The sequence below is a fragment of the Tinamus guttatus genome, unplaced genomic scaffold (genome assembly GCF_059628265.1).
Source record: "Tinamus guttatus ecotype Peru unplaced genomic scaffold, ASM5962826v1 Tinamus_guttatus_pri_ptg000246l, whole genome shotgun sequence".
Classification (NCBI taxonomy): Eukaryota; Metazoa; Chordata; class Aves; order Tinamiformes; family Tinamidae; genus Tinamus; species Tinamus guttatus.
In genome coordinates, this window is record NW_028288780.1 from 8,355,268 (window position 1) to 8,371,440 (window position 16,173).

At 36.9% G+C, this 16,173-nt stretch overlaps 1 protein-coding gene across 2 annotated transcripts in view; it reads right to left on the reverse strand.

Annotated features, from left to right (window-relative positions):
* ADK (adenosine kinase) overlaps positions 1-16,173 on the reverse strand; it is a 258,310-nt gene that overhangs the window by 39,002 nt on the left and 203,135 nt on the right. For both annotated transcript variants that reach the window (XM_088526442.1, XM_088526443.1), the window contains exons 8-9: positions 5,948-5,983; positions 99-213 (exon numbers count right to left, since the gene is read on the reverse strand). In XM_088526442.1, the coding sequence (XP_088382568.1) occupies positions 99-213; positions 5,948-5,983 (151 nt within the window). The remainder of the gene's footprint in view (positions 1-98; positions 214-5,947; positions 5,984-16,173) is intronic.

The following is a 16,173-nucleotide window of genomic DNA, read 5'->3' on the forward strand; positions in this document are numbered from 1 at the left end:
TGACTACCATTTAAAAACTATAATTTGTAAAACCACAACTCGCAATTGATTAACAAGAATATTTCCTGTGAGTGAGAACAGAGATTTGAAAAATATACCTGTAGCCATTATAGTGTCATCTTTCCCCTGGGTAAAGACTACAATTCGTTGCCTTTTAGGGTTCACCTTTGGCAGGGCTTGTGTCTTCCGGGCTATCTCTTTAATGTCGTCAGTCTATTAATAGAGAGAAAGAAAATCCTTGTAACTGGCATACTGCAGCAGTGAAAGATTAAGAGTTTATTAGCAGATCAAAGATTTATCGTCTTATGGTGAGGTGTAGAATAGAATTTATTGTCAGTAGAATAAGATCCCCTATATGTTTATGTAGCACTAGGAGGCCATTGTTTTTAAATCTTGGAAATGATAGTTCAGCTATTCCAACTGCTGCAAAACTGCAAGCCTTAACAAAGGAATTGCTGAGCATTTCCTAATTAGCAATTAGTGGGTTTCTTTGCTGCTGACTGGATTCTAACCTTACCTATCACAAAATTAAAAATAAAATCAGTAAGAGAATACTTTAGATAAACTGTAAGCACGATTTTCATCCCAGTTTAGCAGGTTTTATAGCACTATAATCCCTCTAATTTCAGTGGGGTTAGAAACACTGTTTCTCTAATTTCCTTATAGCAGTGGATCTCAACGAGGAAGCTCAGCGTGTGCTGCAGAGTGGCAGCACCTGCCAAGGAGGTGTGGAGCTCACATGGAGACTCTCTGCCTGCCAGCTCTCGCTTTGCACAGCTGACATGAAGGGAAGGAAAGGGGGAAAGCCATATCCAGTGGGCCCATCTTTCTGAAATAAGGCTAAGCTGCAAAAATTTCAGGAATCTCTGGTTGAAGGGAACTTCTGTACGATACGGAGCATGTAGATAGGATCCGACCAATTGGCATACCTCTTATACACCCAGTGTCAGGCAGCAGCCAGTGTGAGTTGTTTTATTTAGGTACAAGAGACCAAATAACAGCAAGATCTGCCATTAGAATATTATCCTTCCATTATTTATTTTTTAATCTGGTGTAATTACGATTATTCTTGTTATCCCTATAAGCATCCAATCCCTTTACAATGCTATGTGGTAAGCTTTTGTCCTCAATTTATCTCATCAGTGAGTTCCACCAATTAACTGTTTTACATGTAATCATATTTCTTTATATCTTTTATACTTTTTTTTTATTTTCTTAACAGTTGGAAAAGCAAGAAAGACTCATATTTTTCTATCTGCTACTTATTATGCCCATTTTATTCATATCCTTGCTAAACTATATTGTAAAATTCTTTCCAGTTTGCTCCTACCTATGAACCACTGTAATGAGGGACAGCAGATTGGGTGTGGGTCTATTGCTGAATGTATGCAAGCATAATAACACTTTTTGCATTATTTAGTGGCCTGTTCATTACATATCCCAATTCATTTTTAACACAATTACATAAAGAATACAGTTCATTTATAAAGCTGTTCAGAGTGGTTTCAAGTCACTTACCAGAGTTGTTACAATTAATTTATATTATTCATAAATTGATTTCTGTCTTCCAAAACCTATATGCAGTGTTATTTTTATACTTAGGTATAGCATATGCAATTCTGATGGTAGCTGCTGGTTTTAACATGAGATTGCTTATTTTTCATCAGCAGCTCGGCTAAACACTTCAAGAACTCAAATCTGCATACCATTCAGTCCTGGTTACTTGCTGCCTTTCATTAATCCTGTTCATCAAGTCACTGACAGCACTTCAAGCTTTATTATTGATAGAGAATAGGCCTGCACTGTATATGTATCAATATCTATTTAAGAGAGAATTATCTAGCTTTTCTGCAACATCCTCAGCTTCCCTTTGATATCCCTCCCAAGTCTCCAGTAGCCTGATGAGCCCATTGATTAATACGCTTTTGTTCACATGCTAAAATAATTTATCCTCATTTATTGATCCATTTAACTGCCTCTTCTTCACATCCTCTCATATTTATTAATTTCCATATATAGTCACCATCCTCTCATTTGCATTATTTCTATCTTTCTGATGTTCAAACTGTTAACAAAGGATTTTATAGAAGACAACTTCTTCCAGGAGAGAAGAAAGGGGAGAACCTTGAACCTCTCAGAGGACTGTGAAGAGTGAAAAAGGCCATCTTAGCCTATCCCGAAAAGGTGAGGAGTGCCTTAAAGATGCCAGAAGGGGAAAAAAAAAGAAAAAAGGGAAAGAAATTGTTCAATTGTTCTCCTATTTTGAAACATATTTTTATGAGGAGATATGTGAATAGAGGGGATCAGCTGGTATCCAGCAAGCTACAGAATAGGGAATAGATGGAAAATTACATCCCTCCAACTGGTAACATGTAGGTTTCTGAAGGTCACCTAAATTCTGAAGTATTTAAAACCTTGATAATAAGAGAACCATGAAACAAAAAGGCAACAAAGCATCATGAATATCAAGGAAAACAAGAGAAAAACTTTTAGTTTTTGCTAAGTATGAAGTGGTTATTAGTAACTTGATTAAACATATTTTCAGGTGAGCAGAACAGGGAAGGACACTGAAGAGCTTAAAGACATTTATGCAGTGTATTTACATTAGTTTTAAAAAAAGGAAAATGAGGAAGTTATACTGCAAGAAAATAATGTGATCAAGATGATTTCTTCAGCATAAGTGAGAACCAGGATGTACTTAAAGGAGAGGAAGAGGACCCTGAGGAAAAGGTTATGAAGAATGATGGTAAAAGATGAAATAAAGTATACAGTAAAATGCAGTGCACATGTGTTTTCAGGAAGATTTAAATATACAGTAAATGTGTAACAGTAGTCTTAAGGCATTTAGAGGAAAGAAAGACTTTTTTAATGAAAGTGGAAATTTCAAAACAGAAATTTGAAGGCTGTGACTGATTGTGCAAGGCCTTAAAATAAAGATAAAGCAATTGAAATTACTATTTTTTAATTATGAGAAATAAATTGACCATTTTTAGTCAAAATCATTTTCTATACTAAATTTAGTGGAAATAACAGAGTAAAATAGAGTTTATATAGTGAAAGACATGCAATCTTAATGTTGAGGAGGCTTTAACTTTTCCATAATATGTCTTTTCCTTACTTTTATGCTGCATTTTGAAGGTGCAGCTGTGGAATTACTAAACTCTATCATTTGGTTTACTGAAAACCATTCTATACTTCACAGGGGAACAAAATCCGTGATTTACCTTGGGATAAAACCAGTGACAATTATGTATTACTGGGGTGACTGCAGCATACAATTAGGATGAGGCAGGGAGGTCATATTATTTATTTAATACTTTTAAAATGTTGTAGAACACAATATTCCCAAGCAAGTAAGAGAAAGCACTGATTGATGAACTCCAGGAAGAGACTGCATTAAAAATAATGTTCTGCTTCTGATTATTACAGATAAGCATCGGTCAGGAGATAAATGAAGGACATAATGGTCATCAAATACCATGACTGATTTATACAAAAATCTCTCAGGTTTCAACAAAGTACAATGGAAAACTAACGCTTGTTAAGGTGAAGCACAAAACAGAATATAAAAATTCCTTTGAATAAAGTTTCCCTTATCAGAAAAAAAAATAGGTTTGAGTCTTGGAAGTATTTTTCCCTTGTCTGTGACAAGAAGAATTTCTCTCTTCAGAAAGGGCATATTCTTCTGGAATTCAGCATGATCAAAGGTCTTTTTTTTTGAAAATTGTTTCAGATATACTTAACCCAAATTATATTTAAAAATTTAGTCCATATAAACTGCTCAAATAATTGGGAGGTAGAAATGGAAAAGATATAAAAAATGCTAGTCATAACAGATACTCCATGTTAAAAGACATTTCTGACTTTCTAAAATTTTTATGTAAAAAAGACAAAATTCTTTCTAGACTGAAATTCAAATGCAGGTTCCAGCACTTATTATACAAAATTTCTAAATCATCTATAGAAAAAATACCCTCTTGCTTTTTGCTCTGGTCACTCACTGGTCCCTGACTTTACTCTCCTATGCTTTGCTTTACAAATACCTATTCACAATGGAAACTGCAGAATCATTTTTACAAGACCCTGTAACTTGCTGATTTTTTTTCTTTTTTTTTTTTTTAATTGAAAGTCTAATTGAAGTTATGCAAATTTTTCTTAAGACACTGCATTAATAGCAAGATTTTTCTTTTTGCCTTCACACAATGGGAAAACGGGGCTGTGGACACTTACCAATTTTTACACATTTCTGTCAGTAAACTTGACATGCGAGCTGTTGTCAAGCAAGGGGGTAATAAGAGATAAGATCATAATCATTGTGCACTTTACTGATATGCTGTAATCAAATGTGGCAGATTTAGGATGTTCAGAAAGAACTGTGCTACAATCTCTAAGCAAGCACTAATGGAAAGGTTAATATGATGGTAGTTAGCAGACACCAGGAAAAGCAGTTTGTCACAAGGACTGAATTTAAACCAGGCACACGCAAAGTCTTTAGCTCAAGGGGGCAATAAAAATATAGAATGGGTAGACTTAATACACTACTTCCTTTCTTTTTTATTGTCTAGCTACCAGAGGGTACCAATAATTTGTTATGCTTCATATTATATTTGGAGGCATCTGTGAAATTCATTCATTTGATAGAATAAACTGAAAGTGTATTTTTATGCTAACAATGCAGATAATACAAATGAAAATTGACAGTGATAAAAAGTCTTGATTTCTACAAAGCAGCCACATGAATTTATGAAACATAAAATGAAATGGGACAGCCCACAGTTTTAATATCTCAAACACTGATGGCATTGATGTGCCTGCTAGTGTATGGTTTTGAGGAAATCTAAAATGCAGAACAAAAGCTGTCAGTCTTGCCTTCTTTATGTGTATGCAACCATCCACCGAGCGAAGTGGCATGTTCTGAGCGCGATGCCGTTTGATTTGCGCGGCTCCTATTCTGGATGCTACGGGGGCTGGGCACGCTAACTCCCAGCTATTCTTTTGCACTGCAAACAAATCAATTAAGGTGGGTCTAATTCCAGCGAGAATGTATGTAAACGGGTTCATACGCGTGCAGGTCTGCCATTCAGTAAGTAGTAAGATCACTTACTATCTCTAAAATCGGCATAATTGTTGTCACGCTAATTATAGTGTTTAAAACCTGTCCATTTGAATTCAGTGCTAGAGACCAATAGCTGACAGCACTCCAGATTAAGTTATCTCAATTTAGCCAATGAGAGAAACCAGGAAAAGGCTTAGGCATTCAAATAAATACATCAAGATGATGAAATCAAATGCTCCGAATATCACCGCAAAATCAACAGTGTTTACTTCAAGAAAGTGGAGGATTATACATTTTTGAGAGCACAGATGGAAAACACCAACTTGAATATGTTTTAAAACAGAAATTCTGCCCTAGCCCTTCTAGAAGGAGTTGTTTGTAGAAGCGTGCTTTACACTAATCAGTATCTAGCCATTTTTTACACAACCTTTCTACGATCCATTTGCATAATGATAATCCGCATATGGCAAGGTTTAAGTTATTTAAGCGGTGTTATATTTCGCTATTTAGCCTTGCTTCACCACTGCTTTAGCAGCGGATCCTTATGGAGTGTAATGCAGCTAATGAGGTAGCTTTTTAACTGAACAAACTGACAGGTCCCATATCTGCAGAGGCAGCTTGAAACCGTGCCCAACCTCTCGGCTTCCCAAGAGGCTTTTCAAAATTCAATAAATAACATCTGTAGGCGATGTTGGGTGCAGACCTAGCAGAGTGCGTCATAACACTGAGCTGGCAGAACAAAGAAACCATGACGACTGCCAAGTTTCTATGGCAACCGCTGCGAGGCTTGGAGAGTATAATAGCACATCAATCATTGTCCAAAAGAACTTCATTATCAGCAAGAAAAAAACCTTTCGGATCTGTTTAGTGTGCAATTGCGGGTTAACTCACCTCAAAGCCTTGCTCTCTAGCAAAAGTGGCAGCTTCCTGAAATAATAAAAAAAAGAACAGTTAATTATAAAGTGCTAGATAATGAAGAAATAACACATTTGGAAACTCATTGGGCCAGTTTTCCTTTTACGTGATTATCTCAATATGCCCATATACAGTTGTTCGGTTTTGATAGTTGCACCAAAGGCTTCCCCCTCCTTCCTTCGAGCCCAACAACAAAACAATGTCCACACACTTCACAAGTCCCAGCTAGGAACATGCAATATATCTTTTTTTCATGGAGAGGAAAGTTACTTCTGGATTTAGGACTTCAATCAGGAAACCACTACTTCAAATCCATGAGAATTTCCCTCAGACATGTTCCTAATTAAAAATGGATCACATCTCCATTTATGTGTTAGACTTCTTGGGCTATAGGTTATTAAGCCATTTAAAAAATCATGTCGTTACTGTGCTTTAAAAAAATAAGACCACAAAATGTGTTCAAACCTTTGTGGTGGAATCAGATGAGCATTTAAAAATACTCTGGTGTCTTAATCACTGCTTTAGGCAATTCAGCTATGTTCTTTTCCTCAAAGAACAGAGGAAACATCAGAGTATCAGAATGTCCTCGTTTCTTATTTATATTAATTGGAGCAATTAAAATCTCTGTTTTGAAATAAAAGCAAGGAGACAGAAGACAATAGCGATGTTTTTTTCCTTTGCTCACTTTCTACCTTAACACTGCAACAGACAACATCAAAGTCTTTACATTGTAACTCGCGTTCTTCCAAACCTCTTTGCCAAGTGATATTAATAGATGGATAAGACTTGAGTCAGACTAGCGAGTTGATCCAACTAAATAAAATCCACTACTGCACCAAGCCATTTAAGGGAGTGTGCCTAGAGACACTGCCAGCTTCCCCGTGACAGCTTTTAGGCAGTACTCGAGAAAATACATACTTGTGGACCTATATGATCTGCCAGTTGGGGGGCAATATAAGAATCTGAAGTGGGTGCAATTGATTATAACAACATTGAGTTGAGGTTAATAAAATGTGATAAGCTGAAAAGCACAACTCCTCAGGCTGCTTCGCTGCAGAAACATAAGGCTGACCGGGTTAGCCTGAGCTGATGTTGACAGAAAAACTGAATCATGGTCCTGACAATTGGGTGCGGGCAAGGTTAGCCACTTTGACAATTTACTTACAATTGAATTCCTTCTTCTACATCACACAGTCAATGACATTTGCTAGCCTGGCTGTCAGGATGGAGTGTAGGGTTCAAAGATATCATGCAGTGTTTTCCTAAGCCAGCATGTGATTAACAAAGCCTATGCTCATATGAAAAAAAGGAATCTGCGGGCTTCCCCGCGAAGTGCTGCACTTCCACTGAACTGCAGCACAATCAAGCCTCGGATGGGGCTAGGACACAGAAAAAACAAAAGCAACAGAATTAAGGGAGCGATAAGCTGTGCAGAGAAGACGGAAATGAACTAAACACTGTGAACTAGAGCCAAATTACTTCTCTAACCATGGGTTTTTGGTCATGCAATTGAAATTGGAAGTTACGCTGCACTGTCCTAAGGGAGTTTCTTTAGTGCCCCAGTGCAACAGGACATTAACATCTGTGTTAAACTATTGTTTGGCTGGGAAACTGGACACCAGTACGTTCTTACATCTGTGAAATAAAAAAGTATTCAAGCTAAGTAGTATTTCCTTGTGTGGGAGACTTTGAGAAAATTTATCTTAATTTTTTGTATTGGGGTACCCATGCATAGCACATGTGGTTGGAAAGACCTGGCCCTTCTGCAGCAAGGTATAAATGATTGCACATTTGTTAAAAAGTATCTCTTTTTGGAATACTCCCTCTTAGTCTGGTCCAGCCACATGAATAACATCACCTAGTGTACAATCCCAGATTTTCCTGCACATGCCAAAAACCAAAAGTCATCTGAAAAGTCTTGTTTCCTACGAGCCAAGCCTCCCAACACCTCCTGAGCCATCTCCACCACAGCTCCCTCGCAATGGGCACGTCTCAGAAAAACACCCTTTTAAGAATTAAGGCCATTCTTGTAAAAAGGATAGTAAAGTTCAGAGCATATGTTGGGAGACTACAGTTTGGTGTTTGCAAAATGGTGAGAAATGCCAGGCAGGTCTTGAATACCAGGGACAGTTCAAAGTAAATTAACCAGATAAAAGCGATGAGAACCTTTTAGTATCTCTTCACAGTAACAGTGAGAACAGGAAACAAGCAGACCCCATCTGTGCAGCCCTAGGGCACCTCACACTGAGCTTCACATATCTAATAAAGTAGTCAGGTTAAAATCTAAGTGGCTGTAACATGTGGAGACTGCTAAGGTTACGGCGGGCAGCGGGGGCGTTCCCTAATGCAGGTGATAATCAGTATGATAATCACTGTATTTACAGGCTTTCCATTTTATATCTGACATCGAAAATCATGAAGAAGGAGGGATTAAGGAAATAAACAACCTACACAGAGGCTCTACCGCTCCCTGGAGAATGCAGCATTTTCATTCATGCACGACATGCGACAACAGCAGAGCAAAACAGCCGCCGAACAGAATTTTCTTGGGAGGCTTCATTTCGCATCAGGAGTTCTTCCAGTTTTGATAAACTTTAGACATTACTCTCTCATTACTCCAACTCAGGATTTTCAGAGCTATTTTCCATTATTTTCTACAATAAAATACCTAATTTCATAAAACCCTCTCCCTACCTTTTTTTTTTTTTTTTTTTTTTAATACAAAGCACATTTATAAAACTCATGCTCCTTTTTATGTCATCTTTTTACTACCCATGACAGAAGATTTACTGCTGTACCACTTAAACTAGAAAAGGGATTTGTTAATAATTATGAACCATTATTTGGCTCATGTGGTTTGGGAAAAAAATATTCTTTAGAAGTACAGCCACAGTGAAGGAAACTCGTTGTACAGAGTTATTTAATGGCAGTAACACAATGTCACCAAAGTCAACACACACCCTCTCTTTGCACAATGCCCAGCAGTTTACACAGGAAAGAGAGATAAACTAAAGAGATAACAATAAAAAAGACAACTTCCCTTAGTACTAGCTTTGCTGTTATGCTCGAACTCTTTTGCAAGCTGAAAACTCTTTACATTCTTGCCTGTGTTTCTGTGTTTTATTGCTGTTGGAGTCTTGGCATTTATTAATTGGAGCTGCCTATAACCTAGACTGAGCCTAATTGTAACAGAACTTGTTAAAATTCTGAGCCCTTTCATCACCAGCAATACAAACTATTTGTTTATAAGTAAACAGAAATGTACCCTCCAAACACAGAATTCATTAGCATCTACACTACTATGAGTATTCGTTAATCCCCTGTGTTAGAAGAATTTTATGATTACGGACTTAAAATGGCTCAACTTCAGTAATTGTATGTTCAGCTTGCCATAACACTCAGTAGGAAAACTGTGTGTTAAATATACTCGGCACATCCATTTTTTTTTTATTGGTACGAAGGTTATGTGATGGCTTGGCCAAATTATATCCCAAATGATAACAACATGCATGTCAGGTTAAATTTAATTCATGTAGGCCAACATCAAACTCATGCAGCTCCATTCAACAGCGTTTAGAACCACATACAGCTGACAAAGACCGTTTCAAAAGCACCACCGACAGTATTATCTACAATATGCATTTTAACCTTTATACAGAGGAAAAGAGCACTGTAAACTAAATTTGCATTTCATTGCTGAAATCAACATTATCTCATAAAGAAATGATAAAACAGCAGGACAACAATGATACCCTTGCACATGAATGCATTTCCCATAATTACACACAGAAGCAAATGCAGGGACGCCAAAGCTATTTTTTTTCCCCAAATCCTTCTGGAGAGGCAGCATCTGTTAGATCTGTTAGAATTACCTATCGCTTGCTCACATTTGATAATACTTTTCTGTGCAGGCCTCTTCAAATCTCTCTTCAATTTACCTTGACAAAAAGAAAGAAAACAAAAAAGGCAGGGAGTAGAGGATTACTGACCATTTTTAAGGGAGTTCCCATTGCTGGAAGCTTCTGTGCTCAGTAGGTAAGTTCAGATCAGACAATCCAAAATAAGCTCTACTAACATTTTCAGAAATATCACCCCTTCCTTTACTTACCAAATCTATGAGTCAGTGGATTCACTCTGTCCTACGCATCTTTGTAACTTAAAGGCTGCACACACATACAGTGTGTATACTGCAGAGGATATTTTTGCACTAAATCAGAGTGCATAACACACACACACAAAAAAATCATAGAAAGACACTGAGAGACTATTAGGATCATCCACGTAGTGTTTGCACTTGATGGACTTACTCATCGCATATTTGAAAAGAACTCAACTACTACCTCCATCCCTGTGCCTCACAGCACTTTTCTAACTGCTACAATCTTCCAAAATTCTATCTTAAGCTTTTCCTTCCTCGGCTTCAGGCTCTTATCCTTGCACCACTAGCTTCACAGAAGTATGAATTATTAGTTCTCTTCCATTTACCTTGCTTCCTTGAACACACTACAGGCTATGATTATCTCCCTTGGAAAATTCTGTTTCTTCAACGTGATTGTTTAGTATCATCAATCCTGCTGATTAGTTCATCCCTAATTCTGGTATAACTTTGTGTTCTTTGTATTCTTTTTGCTTTTCTACAGCTTGCCTTGTTTTCTGCAACAAACCGTTAGTTGCAAAAATCTTCTCTAACATTAAAACCCCTTTATCTAAATGAAACGGATGGCAAAAAAGTAAAATAAGTCAATGTGGGTACAAGGAAGATTTCTTCACCAAGTAATGAACTGTTATCTACAACTTCATTGCACAGAAGACTGGCTCAAATAATCTATTTTGTATTATATTGACAATCTCCTTACTTTGAGAGAGGTCCTAAGAATTGTATTTCTGAAATAGATGCTTTTTATTCATGATTTCTTAGAGGACAGTGTATTTGTAAAACTCTTTAAAATAAAAAAGAAATGAAAATAAAAATAAGTTTAAAAATCATGTATTATTTCTCATGCTGCACTAGACAGAGATGAAATCCTTCTGTTTCATTAAAATTTACTTCTAAACTTTACTTCTACTTCAGCTTTCCTTAGACAAGCACATTTGTCCTTCCTATCCCATTTGATCTGCCATCCCGCCTTGTCCCTAACAGAGTCTTCTCATAAAATTCTTTGCATTCAGAGCTATACTCTAAGAAACTCTGACATCAGCAGTATCTCTTAATGCCCAGTACTTTTAAACACAGACCTATTAAAATCTTGCTCTTTTTTGTTTAGAAGACAATTTATTTAGTGGTCATATATTTGTGACAGATACTACTATCAAAATCACCAAGTACACCCTTTTTGGTACTTCCTAAAAGAGTTGGTTCTTCATAAAACACTCATCACAGTGTAGGAATTAAATTTGTTTTTAAGGAGGGAAGTAGTGAGTTGTGCCACCTTTTCTACTATTTCAACTCCAGGCCAATTTATAATAAATATGAGCTAGGAAATAGCATCTGTCTCAAGGCATAGACAGGACAATAGATTTTTGGTTTCCATCTTTGGGCATCACACGTACATCTATTAACTCCATCATACACTTCTTTGTGGGTATTCTTATATCAAATCCATGTATTTTATACAGTCCATAAAAGGGCAGTAATATGATCTGTCTTTAAACCGCTCCTCCCTGTGGATACTACAAGGCCAAACTAAATTATACCTCATTTATTGCCCAGCACCATGATTGCTTTTACACTACACAAACAGCAGTGATGTCAAAGGCCTAATGATAACTATGATTTACCTAAGGAATCAGAGGTAGATATTGTGAAGACTGTCTGATGATCAATTCAAAACATGATTGCACCCAATGGACACCTACATCCTGCTATTTAAAAATGAATGGATTGAGAGGACAATTGAGGACATAGTTCCCGGTGAACCACTAATCTGTATTACCAGCGGCGTGTTTGCTGCGGTTAGAGCTAAGATACACATATTGCCCCTCAATTCACTGCTAAATAGTTATTATTAGTCACACACAGTAGATTGGCCTGGTCAGCCTTCTATTTCATTGTTGTCTAATTTAGACACACATTAGCTTCAGCTGGCACTACACTTCATCGTGTACAAGCAGTATGAGCTCATATATCTTTAACAAAAATAGCCATTTTAACAGGTATTCAGGGCTCAGAAGAAGAATGGGACTTTATGCCCTTCTCCTACCCCCCAATCCCCTTTTTTATTTTTCCAGAGACAGTTGCTTTAAAATGTGCCATATGAGAGTTTGAGAAACAGAAGTCAAAAGAACCACCCAGAATATTTTCTGAAGCAAATGTGTATCTGATGAAATTCTGCTGCAGCTGATAGTTTGAGATATACTTGGGATACAGGAATATAATGCTTTAAAATCATTTTTCTCTGACAAACACTGAAGACTAACCCATGACTGTGGCGAGGAGCGGACACCCATCCACCTTTGAGACAAGATCAATCCAAGCTGGTCCCAGAAGGGGCAGCTCCTTGCAGACAGCCTGAGAATCGGCAGTGTCTGACCAAGTTACTGCTGGAGAAAGCACAGCTGGCAACAGCTGGATGGGCAGACTCTCTTACAGGAAGGTTGAGATGGTTTTTCCCCCTTTTCTTCTCCAATGAGCAGTACCAGACCCCAACGTTGCTATTGTACCCAAGCGATAGCATGAATTGGTTTCACATCCTGAACTATTATTTCAGCTCCCCCCAGTAGCTCTAAAAATACTGGTAAATGTATCTATGCTACCTTCACCCAGTAGGTAAAAATATGAAATAATAATAGTTCAAGTGAATAATCAGAACAAGTGGAAATGCCATATGGGATTAGAGTAGTAACATTCACAGAGCGTTCTGGCACTCTACCAAGGGGGTTTGTCTGAAAAAGCCTAGTATGACAGCAATAAAATAAATAAATAAATAAAAGTATTCCCTATCCTGTCTGAGTCCATGCTGGAACATCCATATTATCTACAATTCATTAATGTTTGAGTTATTTATTTTCCTATTCAGGCTGTTACTAGAACTGTAGTTGCTGCTAGAATCTTCTACAGAAGAAAAGAAATCACCCTGAGCCAGAGCTTAATGCCATTACAAGGTCTGCCACAGCTGCAGCAGCGATATGCCTCTGAGCCATTTGGAAATTTTACCATGGATAAAGACCTATTACTTATATCTCTGCCTCACATCCCAACCTAAAGGACTGAACTACCTATGACTCTGTAGGTGTCTCTTTCCTCACATATTAATGATACCAAAGGAGCAAAATACACTATTTGTCTACACGAATGTGTTTATCTGTGTCTTAAAAATAGAAGCAGCATGTTCAGAAAGGAGAGAGAAGAAAAAAAAAAGCTTCATTAAACATCACTGAATCTGGAGAACATAGTAAAAATGAAAGCAAATACATTAAAATTATTTTGATAACTAGAAGGGTTTTATATGCATATAAAAATGAGAGATGCACAGGGTCTTTTGAAGTCTTTAATACTACCTTCAGATGCTCTTTAGTCTGTAACCCAAAGCCTCTTGCACTAACTTTCTAGCTGAAGAATGCCAAACAGAAATAAAAGATTGCCTCATTTTCAGCAAGGCCTTCTATGATTGCAGCCACTCAGACCGGCCTCAAATCACTGACAAGATATTCTCATTCAGCAATTTCAGGTGAAGAGAATAATCAGGTGCTGTGCTAAAAGTGCTGGAATACAGCAGGACTCATCTATTGCACCTAAAAGGTTAACACATTTTTAGCAGTGAAATGGAGTTCCTTCATATACTTTGTTTGGCATGATGTTATGCACAGCCATTTAGAGTCTAATTAATGGCTAAGGAATTAGGAATTGCATAAAGAGCAATGATCATCTAACTCTCTTCACATGCTAGGTTTGCACTGCTTCTTAATTTCTTGTAACAAAATGAAAGAAATCAACCTTCAGCAATAACACTAATTTTTTAAAACGATACTACCATTACACATTTTATCCTTCCAACTTAGTTTGAATTCAATTGACTCAAAGCTAATATTTGTGGGGGCTAGTTCATACTAATTTCACAATGCATTTATATGTATTCAAGACAAATTTTCTCTCATATTTTCAGTTTTGGCTACTATAGCTACTGTGCAGAAAGGAAAGCTAAGTAACTAGAACATGAATTCATCAAATAAAGTTTTGTTCGAAAGATTCTAAGGGTGCTATTTTCACTCTTTGAGCCACTGATGAGTGCCACAATATAAAACAATAATTATAACTTAGCTATTAAAATAAAGTTAGATTATATTATTGAAAGCCATTATTGAGAAGATTTCCATATAAGGATGAAAAATGGTAACTGGCACAACCAGATACACTAAGAAAGATAAAATGAACTAAGTATGGCTGTGGGTTCTAGATTGGATGATAAATTCCTTTCTTATCTGAAAAATATGTAGTTTGTTCATTTTATTGGTATGATCAATGATGTCCTAGTAATTCTGTCTTTTTGAAGAACATCATAAACCAAATGTGGTCTTAATTTGCTATTATTCCTTTAGTTTAGTTATTCCTATGACTTTAAGTTAATAGTTACAGACTCCAAGCACAGGACAAAATCCCATTCCAGGGCTAGCAAGACAGCGAAAGACTATGTCAAAGAATTTACTGATTAAGCAGGAAAGTCAGATGACTGTTAGGATGGAAAATATGCCCTAAAGATACCAAGCATTTACTGCAGTCACACAGCAAGGGAAGATACTCAGACTAAGCACAACAAGCACAACAAGCTGGTCCAGCAAATAAGCAGCATCACTGGCCAGTTCTGGAAAACTCTCCAACCAGGTCTGGCAGACCAAAATGCTGATGGCACCAACACAGAAAAACAAAGATGAAGAAAACATGGAAGTCCTTTAAGGTCTTGGCAGCTGAGCTTCAACGGGGTTATAAAAAGCCTGCCCCAATTTGGGTAGCAGACATTCAAACCATCCACAACCAGTTTCTTCATGCATTCATATCACTCTCTTACATGATTATAATAGTTTTTTGTTTTCTTTTACAATTAGACTGGTTAAAATGCTACGCTGTTTTGTACTGTGGAGCCCAGAACTGGACACAACACTCCAGATGTGGCCTCACCAGGGCTGAGCAGAGGGGCAGGATCACCTCCCTCGACCTGCTGGAGACGCTCTTCTTAACGCACCCCAGGATCCCATTGGCCTTCTTGGCCACGAGGACACACTGCTGCCTCAGGGTCAGCTTGTCAGGTAGGATGCAAAAAATAATATAAAATATATATTGATTCTTGTAGAAAAAAATCTAAAGTTTCAAAATAAAATGTTTGATATAGATAAAATAGTATTCCTCAAAAGAAAATCACCTAATACATAATAGCATGATTATGACAATAACTATATTTGTTAAAAGCGCATAGTTCACCAAAGTGTTATTATTACTACATGGATGAATGTATGAGAAGCTCTTTCTTCCAGTATGATCATTTGCTCTTAAGGATTCACTGGATAGGTAGCAGTAATGTCAGTAAGAAATTGAATTCCCAGTGTTTTTGTTTGCCAGGCTTCTTCTTTTCCTGTTAAACTAACTTTAGAAACATACATACACTCATAAATATATACAGCATGCACATAGAAACTTTCCCAAATATATATATTACTCATGATAGTGCAAAATGATATGAAAACTTCTGAATTTCAGTCATCATCTCCTGCACACAAACTTTCTCCAAATGGTTCCTGATGACATCGGTGGTTCACAAGCATTTTATTTTAAACCTCTAACCAGGAAAAAAAAATTCACCATGGAATCACAGTCACTGAAAACAAACATTAGCAACATTTTTAATGTTTCCGAGCACTTGAAGGGATCTGAAGATCTACAACTACTGTTTAACATAAACTACTAAAATCACCATTCATGTCAAGCAGTTCTGGTCTGCGCATTTGTTACTATAAAGTAGCTTTACTGTGTTAATACAGTTACAATTAATTAGTATCTATATTCTCTTATAGATACCACTTAATGTACTAACCAGGCACAAAGTGTTAACGTGCAAATACTTTTCTCTTAAAGCATGATGACGCAGGATACTGTACTAAACATTCTCCAGTTTATGAACTCACAGTTAACCTTAAAAGCCAATTTGGAAAGCCAAATTTGGGCTCAGTTTACACAGAAATGAGTTCAGCTAAATTTGAATTAAAAAAAAAAA